At 35.3% G+C, this 11,626-nt stretch overlaps 1 protein-coding gene across 1 annotated transcript; it reads left to right on the forward strand.

The window, feature by feature from the left end:
• The first annotated feature begins 435 nt into the window (after positions 1-435).
• On the forward strand, positions 436-1,296 carry LOC5572696 (ATP synthase subunit e, mitochondrial). The gene is made up of 3 exons (XM_001660465.2): positions 436-606; positions 843-999; positions 1,084-1,296. Exons 1-3 carry the CDS (start codon positions 562-564, stop codon positions 1,128-1,130), a joined length of 249 nt encoding a protein of 82 aa, XP_001660515.1. The 5' UTR covers positions 436-561; the 3' UTR covers positions 1,131-1,296.
• Positions 1,297-11,626: the final 10,330 nt, after the last annotated feature.

Below are 11,626 nucleotides of genomic sequence, written 5' to 3' on the forward strand. Positions count from 1 at the left end.
AGATTATTTCTCGCATATTCTGAGATAACGCCCTAAAAGCCATTGGTAGCCACGTGTGTAGCTCGTTGTTTCTGAACAAAAGATAGAATAACCATCTAAATCATCATCAATCATCAAATCATCAGTTAGATAATGATCCTTTCTTTACCATAGCATTGTTAAATAACATGAAAATCCATTCAAATGCTCAGAAACAACGAGCTACACACATGGTTACCGATGGCTTTTAGGGCGAGATCAGAAGATATGCGAGATTTATTATTTATAATTTATTTAAATAATTAAACATAAACTACATCCGTGTTAGCAATTATCATAGAAGCCGTGCAACAATTTTGTTTCATCGAAATAAAAAATCAGCCTAGGCGGCGGGATTTACCGAACGAAAACGCCACTAACACAACCACACAGCAGACGGTTTGACGTTTTGGCTGATACTTCTCCCGCCTGTCTGTCAGATTCGACACGACATTTGCCGTCTTCTCGCAAAGTGTGGAAATTTTAGGAGGAAAAGTTTCTTTCAATTTTCCGTATTCAAAACCTTAAATTTACCCCCAAAAAATGGCAGATCTCGGTGCTCCAGTTCGTGTTTCCCCGCTGATCAAGGTAAGATACAATTCGGAATTATATTATCCCTGATTTTGATGTTAATTTAATTCCTTCCCATTATGTAATGTTTCTGCTGGTTACTTCCGAGCGGGTACCGGAGAAGTTTTTTTGGAAGGAAGATGGGAGATCGGTGATTCTTCCAATCGAGACTTTTCTGTCGCTCCCATTAGTTTTCGCTCCGAATTCTCCGTCCATTGCCACCAAATTGTTTACATTATCCAAATCTATTTCAGTTCGGTCGTTGGTCGTTCCTGGCCATCGGTGTGGCGTACGGAGCCTACCATCAGCAGCGTCTGGCCAAGCGTGAAGTCGGTATTCGTGAGGTCGAAGCACAGCAGAAAGTCATCCGTGACGCGAAGTTGGCCGAGGAAAAGAAACGCCAGCAAGCAGGTCAGTAATTCCTCCAGAATCGTCCAGAATACATCCATTTCTTACTTGATCGTGCTAACGTTTTATCATTTGTCCACCTTTCAGAGGAAGCCAAGGCCATCGCAGAGCTGTCCAACCCGGCCAAGAAGTAGGAATCTGCGAGAATTTATTGTTAGTCCCTTATTTTTTAAAACTCGTATCGAAGAACGAATTCAAACAAATTGTAATCTAATTTTCAAGCCTTCCAATGGAGGGAGAAACCAACAAACGAAACTGTGAAAATAAAGGATACTAATAAATTCCTAGCGGAAAGTTGCACAAGTTTTTATTTTCTCTTTGACGGTGTTTCATGGAAAATCAAGCGAGCTATCGAGATGTTGTTCCTGAACCATTCTTCAAAAGAAACCAATTTGGGTTCCTGAGTCTTAACTGTCATTTCAACCGGCCTTAACTACAAAACGAGACCAACTAAGGGGACAATAAGCTTGGTCGTGTGGAAAAACAAAACGTCAAATTGGGATAAAATTTGGATTTGGATTGGATTGGATTTCGATTAGATCTCGATTGCATTTAGATTGGATTTCGATAAGATTTCAATTCGATTCGATTGGAATTGAATGGAATTTCGATTGCATTTGGTTTTGAATTTCGATTGGATTGGAATTGCATTAGATTTTAATTTGATTTGAAATCGATTGGGATTGGATTTGAATAGGAATTTGATTGGATTTGCATTGAATTTTGAATGGATTTGTACTTGACTTAGATATGGATTGGATTTGGATTTATCGCTTGAATTGGATTTGGATTTTTTTTATTTGGATTGGAATTGGTTTGGATTTGAATTAAATTTGGATTGCATTTGGATTTGAATTGTATGTTAAGAGTTTTTGATAAATGTTTAAGCTTTTTTCCAGAAAATTATGTATAAGGAATTCCGCGACTGATTTCTCCAGTTATTCTTCAAGACATTTGCAAAAAAAAAACCTTGGGATTTTTCCGGGAAATCTTATAGTCTTGCGAGAGTTCCTCAATAAATGCGAATAGGGATTCTTCATTAAGTTCCTCCCGGATTTGGTCTAAAAATTTCTCCAACATTTCATTCACGAATTACTTTTGCAGTTCTTTTGAACTATTCTCAAATTATTGCCACACTATCAAATACTATAGTGATTAATCATTTCTTTACAAAAATTCTTCAAAGATTCGTTTTGAAGATTTTCTAGTTTTTTTCAGACAATTATATAAGATATTACTCAGGAATTAGATTGATTATTCTAACAATAATTGTAACAAAATTCCATATTGAAATTTATCAAACATTTTCTAGAGAACTTCAGGAAAGAAATCTTAGTAGAAACATTTGGAATACCTATATGTTCCGGAGTAAGGAGAAATTCCTCGTATAATGTTTAAAGAAACTCCGAACAACAATTTTAGAGGAAATTCTAGTTATTCAGTAAAGAAAATGTAAGAGAAAATAATGCTAGATTTTTTTATAATATCCTAAAAGGAAATATCTTGAAGGAAATCCTAGTGAAATCGATGGAAGAAATATAAGAAACACCCCAAGAAACATTTGCCTATTTTATAATCATTTATTAAGCAATTTTTCACAACTACATACTGAATAGTTGCTTTATTATATTACTTTGCAGCTGCTACGCACACATTGTACAAGCAAATCTGGCGAAATTATTAAGCTTCTTATCATTTAGTGACTGTAATGATATATTGTAATGATGTTTATTCAGGTTTCACTTAGCTTAATAAGGATTGATGATTTAACAACGCTAGTTTAACAAACTACATTATTGCAGTTTAATTCAGCATAATGTTTAACAACATTTTAATTATTTCCAAGTGAAGCCTTTGTGCAGGCGTTGTTCACACAAATTTGGAGAAGTTATAAAGCGTGTCGTTGTATATTGACTTCATTCTACAACTTCAAAATCGCTTTATAAGCATTCATCTCAGCTTTTATTCAACTGCCACAAAATTGATTGAAAACAAATAAATGACTAAAAATAGCTAACACTGTATACATCAAACACTGTATACATCAAATATATACCTTTACCCTATACCATGAATTAATAACCACACTTTCAATAATTACCTGAATACTGGATTCAAACTCGAGACCTTCCCATCGTCAGCGGTATACCTTGCTATCTGCGCCATCCTTGAATTTATATATCAGCCTTCCAGTGCCCAATATAAACCTCTTGTAGCTGATTATTGATCATGCTTGAGCTTCTATTCAACAATAACTAATCAACACGTGCTATGCTGATCAACAACTGAATAAGCGCATTACTTCTGCTGCTGTTCGGTACTGATGCGAGCTGAACTCAGTCGGCTATTTATAGCGCACAGTGAGAAAATTTATTTCAATGCTGGTCATAAATAAAGTTTATTCACAAAGTAAAAACAGTATGAAATGATTAATCAAATTTCATAATAAGTTTTAACTTGTTAAAACTTTAATTGAATTGTTCATCTAACTATACTAAAATTCATTTATTAAATGTATAATCGTATAATATTTCTACTAGGTTAATATTTTAATTATTTGCCGTACTTTTTCCATCTATTAAACATTATACAAATATAAAATATATTTCAATCAATAATCCTATGTCAGAAGACTGATTTAAAATAAACATAATTGAATATTGTATTGAGAAAGCATCAGTTATTATTGTATCCAAAATGTTTTTATATATTAGTAAGTTAGTGACGAATCCGCCAAGGGCGAAAAGCCACTCAAATAAAGATATATGATAATAATATTAGGAAGTTGAACATTGCAATACATTAGGAATACAACACAATTTTTAGATATTTTGTCCATTTTTCAAAAATTTGGCTATAGTGTGGCCTCTTTTGTAAGGCTTCTTTGTTGCTGAACAATGTGTTTAGTAATCGTTATTTTGGACTTCTTTGAATGACCTGCTCGGATGATATATCTATGTTGTATTAGGATTTTATAAAATACCTATTCAGCTTTTAATCATGTTCATGTTAAACATGGAAACAGCTGAAGTGCGAAGCAACCAAAACGTTAGTTCGTCTCCTGTACATCTGTTTACACAATTATATTTGTTTGGTGGAATATTGGCTCTTTAATAGAAGGAAAAATGACTTGTTCAACTCATTAGTAAAACAATCTTGACAAGTCGGCAGAGATTCTTTGGAGAAGTTTAATAAGTGTTGATTCTACTATTATTCATTCCAATGAAAAATGTTGAACATTGACTTAAATTTGGATCTAAATACCATCTTCTCAGCTCTTTGTAGGGCATTTTTTCAGCTGTCACCATTATTCAACAATAATTAACTATGTTTATGTTTATTTGTAACACTGGACTGTAAGCTGGGTAACCACTTTCATGTAACTATTGTTAAATTATTATTTATACTTCGATTATCATTAAAAATGTTATGATTAGTAACTTTTTCCGATATCAATAACGTCAGATGATGATCACTACATTTGGAAAATTTAAATTTTGATATTTTTAATCCAATGTGATTCGAACTTTACCCTCGTTGATCCATTACGTCGCCATTACGTCCATTACGTTAATCCATCCAACGCATACACGTCTTGGATTTGATTTGAAAAACATTTGAAACATTTGAAAATAACATAAAAAGACATAATATGTTTTGCTTGAATAAGAGCATACTCATATACTGTTATTCACATTGTTTATAAGTTTAACTAATCATGCTGGTCAACATTTTAAGTATTAGACACTGAAACTTTTGTCCGATTTGTTGATAATCAAATGTTCAATATTCTACTAAAATGATGGATACAACCTATAGAAGCTTTTAATCAGTCAATTATTAAACTTCTTATGTGTTGTAGAACAAAAGCTACTATATTTGCATTTTCGGAGGTTTATTCAGCTCTTATTCAAAACACAAACTGCAAGTGGAATAACAGCTTTTTTATAAGCGGAAATTAATTTTATTCAATTAATGATTCAACTAAAAATTTGTTCAGCAATGGTTGCTGCTATGCAGCTTGTATTAAGCACGTAAGTATCTTAAAAGCTACCAATTGTTCCTTGGGACTGGGGGTTTTAGGATTTTCTTGAGATATTTTTGAAAGAATCTTTGAGAATATCCTGCAGAAAGCCATGGTAGAATTTGAAAAACATCATGGTTATTTCTGGGGGTCTCTCTTTAAAAATCAAGGTTCGTATTCTTAAATGTACCGTAAAATGGGGTGTTAAGAACATTTGGGGGGTAGGGGACGGACCTGGTGTAGTGGTTAGAACACACGCCTCTCACGCCGAGGACCGGGGATCGAATCCCATTCCCGAGATAGTCACAAAAAAATTCAGTGACGACTTCCTTCGGAAGGGAAGTAGTAAGGCCGTTGGTCCCGAGATGAACTAGCCCAGGGCTAAAAATCTCGTTAATAAAGATAGAAGAAGAACAACACGTTGGGTTTGAAGGGATTGAACTTTTCAATCAAATTCGACAAATCACAGAAACGTCGAAAGTCAATATATAAGTCATCTTATGGTTATTATAGAACGAAGCCACACCTCAAATTTTCAAGAGCACAAGACTTAAGAACGAAACAGCGCTCCGCGTACAAAAATCAGGCAATTTGATTGTTCTTCAACGCGAACTGTTGTCAGATTCCCTCGTCTTGTGCACTTGAAAATTCAAAGTTTGGCTTCGTTTTATAATCACCTTAAATGCTCGATTTGTTCGGAGGATTGTGAAGTGCATTATGTGACAGGGCTGTTTATCAATATGAAGTATTATAGTTTCTAGATGTCAAAAACGCTTTGAAACATTTTGTGGTCAAATAGTATGGGCTCAATACATTCAACTACAAACCTATAGAGCGTTATTGAGAAAAATATGTGAGTAACGTAGAAGTTAAGTTTATTTAATTGTTTATTTTTTTATGATAAATGTCTCGTTTCGAAAATAAGTGGGGTTTTAAGGGATTATTTATTCTATTTTTTTTTTAAGTTACATAAGTGTAGTGTTTGATCTTTTGACCGCGTCGCTTGCTCCTGCGGGGGCGGGTGATGCGGTCAGGATCAATCGTGTTGCGCGTCGCTCGGATCGCAGATCGCGTTAGTAGTGTTTGATTCATTGATCGTATCGCGAATCCGGTTAGGCGTGAATATATCATGGATCGCATTACCAACTGAAGGTGACTCACTGATCTTTACCCTATCCCACTAACCCGATATCCTTCCCATGACAACTGTGAATATGCTGAGGTATATTCTGTCTCTAGTAACAAGGGTTGACTAACTAACAATCTTTCCCTTCCCCGATAACCTCATTGGGCGTGGCCGGCGCCGTCATTGACTTTTAAATGTTGAACTCTCGATTTGTGCACATTTAGAATGGTTAGCTAATCTCAAGCCTCAAGCCATTGAATCTCTGTGCAATTTCGATTTCTCTGGTCAATCACGGAGTGCAACTATGAAGCGTGTGGCATCATGATATGAGTGTGTGAGACTGTGCGAAGGATCCGAAGATGGATCCGAAAGAAGGCGAATGTACGGTATATGAGCCATTTTACGAAGCAGGTCAAATGACAGGAGACCTGGGATTTGTCAATCATCGTCGTCAGTTATGGCGATGATGATGGTTGATGACTGTGCGCATTTCAAGCATAGCTTTTCATACAGGCGAAAACTTAAATGGAGAAAAAATATTAAAATATTTCTGATCACAAAAATGCCTTTTAATGTGAAATATAGGTGAAAAAGAGGTAGCTGATACAATAACTAGGTGTAAAGTTGCAGTAACATACATTTTTGGATCTCTTTTTTGTCATTTTCTTCATGTCCTCGTTTGGTAAGATGAGGCGTTGTTAAAAATCACGCTTGATATAATCCCAGGTCTCCTGTCAATTGACGCCGTTTCGGCGATCAGCTGTTCTGAAACGTCTCGTAAAATGGCTTATTGGCAAAGATTTAAAGTAAAATCCATCGTGTTTATCTCACAATAATAATGAGTTATGACATGACTTCACATTGACGATCCTGCCATGATAAACATGATTTGTAAAAAGTACATGAAAAAAAGGCCAATAATTGATTTTGTGGTGTAAAAAAGTGAGCATCCCGAATAACATTGGTAGCTGAATAACAACTTATTCAGCTAAATTGCTGTTTATGCAGCCTCTTTTCAGCTCAATAGACTGTTATTCAGCTACTTATGTTACTTTTATATCCTGCAAATAAAGAATAAAATAATATGTTAATCTGTCCACAGTCCGGGAAGTCCCCCTTTCTGATCTTACGGCAGCCAGTATTTATAGCTCAGAAATCCTGTAGGTACCAACAAGTAAGAGTCATAAGATATATCACATGGGATAGGTAGACATGACAGTCCTTTCCCCTTTAGAAACTTTCTAATAACTCTAAAAAGCCACATTCACGTTATAACAACTCATACAACGAACAGTCGAAAATATACCAAAAAAAATCCACATTTGTGTGTTCATAGTACCTACTTTTTCATGACTACAACAAAACATTCATATCATTGGATTCATATTGCTCAACATTACATTTGACAAATTCGTCAATACTAAAGAACAATTTCGTTCAACTCAAATTGGCAATTTCACCATACTCTCGAACAACTATGTTCACAATTACGACAATTTCGTCAGCTCTAAAAAAACAATTTAGTTCAACTCAAATTGGCAATTTCACCATACTCAAATAAATAAAATTGGCAATTTCACCATACTCAAATAAATAAAATTGGCAAACTCGCCACCTCAAAGAAAAACGATAATCGCCAACACACGTTTCCATGATCCTCGTCGCCACTTTTATATCCTGCAAATAAAGAATAAAATAATATGTTAATCTGTCCACAGTCCGGGAAGTCCCCCTTTCTGATCTTACGGCAGCCAGTATTTATAGCTCAGAAATCCTGTAGGTACCAACAAGTAAGAGTCATAAGATATATCACATGGGATAGGTAGACATGACAGTTACCAGGGATGGAGAGATATAATTTAGGTGTTACCTATTTTGTTTTTTTTGTTCTGTGTTAATTTGGCACAGTTGTCAGAAATGTTTGTGTTTGAAATTATAAAACTTGCGCAGAGTTTCAGCTCATTGCCAAGTATTTTATTTGTTGAGCTTGTTTGATCCCAATGTCAATATGTATTGAGTCGAGTACAGTTAAAGGCCAACACAATAATCCCTACAGAGAAAAGCTTGCGTAGAGTAGTAGCTCATTGCCGAGCATTTCTAATGTTGAGTCGAGTATAGCTCATGACCAGTTCTATGAATCCTACAACAGAGCGAACGAGTATAGATGACCCAAGTAACCACAAGCATTATACAATTGCATTTATTTGGTCGAAAGTCAACATTTTTTGCATTAATAATGTTATCACGTCACACGTCACACTCTCATCATTGTCCATCGACCACCTTTTTAGCGGTCGATTCAAAAATATGGTAGGTGGCCAATCCACCACCCGCAGCGCTCGCCTCGTTTTTGTTCGCGTTTGACGTTTACACACTACCGCCATCTGTTGGCCCGTCGGCCAAATACACTAATTCTAGCATTGGGCGTACATGTCCTCGTGACTATGATTTGGATCGCGATTTGTTCTAAGTGTTACGTCTGTTTGTCTGTGGTTATGCTATCATACAAGAGTACATAACCTCATTAAACGCACTCGAATCTGTAATAAATAAGTAAGTCGCCCAGTTATAACGAATAGAAAGATTTCTCTTCGACGATTGATTTCCTTTCCTCACTAAATGAAACATCAAAAGAAACAATTTGATCACCATTCTTTCGCGACGAAATCGCGAATTTCCATTGTCCCTAGTTGTAGTACATGATACTGAAGACGGTCGTACCTACGTGCCTCAGTCAAAAGATGTAAACTCTAGTGGAATTAAATATAATACAGCATAAAAATCATTCATTTTTGACGTTGGATAACGTCTTACGGCAACATACTGGGGTACAATTTCGAAAAACGAAAAATCGCTCGCGTCACGAAAAGTGGTTAGATTTTGACTGTTAATAACTTACTAACGCCCGCATAAATTTTCAAGATTCTTGCACCAATCGATTGCAAATTTTTCTACGAATCTACTCAAATAATGAAAATTATTGATTTTCATGACTAAACTATTGAAAAATTGGTAAATATCGAGGCATGTCTTATTTTTCATAGAAAAGCACATTTTTCTTGCTGTTATAAGGTTTTGACGTTTTGAAGTTTACATGCGCCGTAATTTCGGGTGAAATTGATCATTTTTCATGGTTTTTCTTGTCTGTTTTCAATCATGTTGAAAATGCCAAACAACTGAATACAAGTACGATGGTTAGCCTCTTTGGCTCATGTGCCAAAATTTTATAACAAATGTGGTTTTAGTGCTAAAAATCATCCCTTAAATAGAAAATCGGGGAATCCCATTTCGGGGTGAAATTGATCACTTGTCAATGCGATTATTGTTATTTTTTGAAACGACTCTACATAATGAATATAAGCTCCTTGAATTCGAATATGCTTACAAAATGCTTAATAATGCAATATGTAAAGAAATAATGAATAGTTAATTTCGAGAATTGTGATAAAAAACGCCTAGATGTAGGCAATTTCTTAAGGAAAAACCTGATATCTAACAGAAATTTAATTATTTCAACCGTATGAGCTAATTGGTACCAGTTTAGAAGATGAAATCGGGCTCGGGGATATATTTTAAGCATCCTTACAAACTTTACTTACTTTGAATAATTCCGTTGTCGTCGTCGCTACCTACATGCAAATGCATGCTAGAGCGATCAGAGTATCAATTTGTCAAACAAAGAGCTAAAACTAATCAGCAACAGCTAACTAGAAAACTAATCAACCAAAATTATAATTGATAAATAAATAAATTAATTAATAATAGTTTAATAGTTATAGATTATTATTATTAATAGTTATAGATGAAGTGTCTCTGGTTGTAACTCTTTTACATCGAATGACCCGGTTTGTTTGAAATTGTGCTGCAATTCAATTTAAGCGCGTTCTCCACGGATACGACGAGTCAGTTGGATGTCCTTCGGTATGATGCTGACACGCTTGGCGTGGATCGCGCACAGGTTGGTAATCTTAAATAAACCGATCAGATAGGCCATTCGCTTCCTGCAGGACCATGACGGCCGAGCTCTGGAATCGCAGATTTGTCTCTACATTTCCCCGGATACCACTACGAAGCAGAAAAAGTTCTTTATGGTGCGGAACTTCTTTGATTATCAAAAGGCACTTTAACATCGATTTGAGCAAAAAGGAGAACATGGAGCTCGCGGACTTCATGGAGAAGTACCTCAACCTCAAACTGGATTCGTAAACTACTAAAGCAACCAATCTTAGTGGATCATGCGTGGACCTAACGTTCGACCGGAATATTTGTTTGGGAAGCAAGAGTTACCGCTCATGCTTATTCTTCCATCGACCGAGTCTATCGGTGTTGAAGTGTTAACCGAACCAAACTTACACCACAGATTTTCTGTGCTAACACACAATGTCCACAATAGGTCAGAATTGACATGCAACAAATAATATGAAAATTGATTGGATTTTTATCAGTAGAAATCTTTCATAAGTTTGTGCCGGTCTCAAGCCAGGAAATAGATGAAGCTAACGTTATCCAACGTCAACTTGGCGGTTGTATCTCGGAAACAACCTCTTACTTTTTCATTTTTTTAGATGCTCAACTTAACATATCAAGGATTGGTTAAAATAAGGAAATAACGTTTTTTTTTTAATTTCTGTAAAAATTATCTGAAAAATAAAACTTGAGCTACTCTGACAACTATTGTTAAAATCTTTTGACGTTTGTCAGCGTAATCAATCAACATGTTTCGATGTAAATTGTAATGTAAAATTGTTAGGAAGAAAATATATGGAATATAGGAAAAAATCTATGAAACCTTCGCTTAATGAATGGTTCAGCAATGTCTTCCAGCATTTCTTAGAACTATGCACTCAACTAAAAAAAGGTTTTGTTCAATACATCCGGTCAATTCTGCAGATTCTCTGGCTATATGAACAGGAAATTCATAAGAGGATTGTATAACATCCGGGCTATCGATCAGTTCTCCTGAAAATAAAATTCGAAACATTGTGTATTCCTTCTTTCAGAATTTAAGCCAATAATTATAAACGCAGGCATTCGAATTTGTAATATATTGCTCGAAGATTTTGACGAACAACTTTTAGAGAAGTCGTGCTAGAATTTTGGTAAGAATTTTTAAAACATCTTTTGTAAAAAAAAAACTAGATGATTGAATAAGGGGCGCCCAACTTGCAGTTCTCCAAGGGTGCCATGAGGCCACGCAACGGCTCTGAAAATGGCAAACCCATATTTGAGTATTTTTCAACTTACTTTAGAGTTATTTTTCTCCCTATTTCATTCGCTACTTTTATTGTTGTCGGAGAGCGAAGAGCAAAACAACCTAAAAACCGAATCTTAGTGCGTCAACTCAAATTTAAATTAGTGATACATACAGTACTGAAAGTAAAGTGGTTTGATCTGCCGGTTGAAAGAAAATGACTTATCCAGTAAGTATTTTTTTTCGGATGGTTCCAAATGGAAAAAATCTTATTTACTGTTCCCCATTC

The sequence above is a fragment of the Aedes aegypti genome, chromosome 2 (genome assembly GCF_002204515.2).
Source record: "Aedes aegypti strain LVP_AGWG chromosome 2, AaegL5.0 Primary Assembly, whole genome shotgun sequence".
In the NCBI taxonomy this organism is placed as follows: domain Eukaryota; kingdom Metazoa; phylum Arthropoda; class Insecta; order Diptera; family Culicidae; genus Aedes; species Aedes aegypti.

Bases quoted from the DNA above. Each gene is read 5' to 3' on its own strand.
- LOC5572696 (XM_001660465.2), top strand. From the start codon at position 562: ATGGCAGATCTCGGTGCTCCAGTTCGTGTTTCCCCGCTGATCAAG. The intron at 607-842 runs GTAAGATACAAT...AATCTATTTCAG, and splicing joins GTGTTTCCCCGCTGATCAAG to TTCGGTCGTTGGTCGTTCCT. The intron at 1,000-1,083 runs GTCAGTAATTCC...TCCACCTTTCAG, and splicing joins AAAGAAACGCCAGCAAGCAG to AGGAAGCCAAGGCCATCGCA.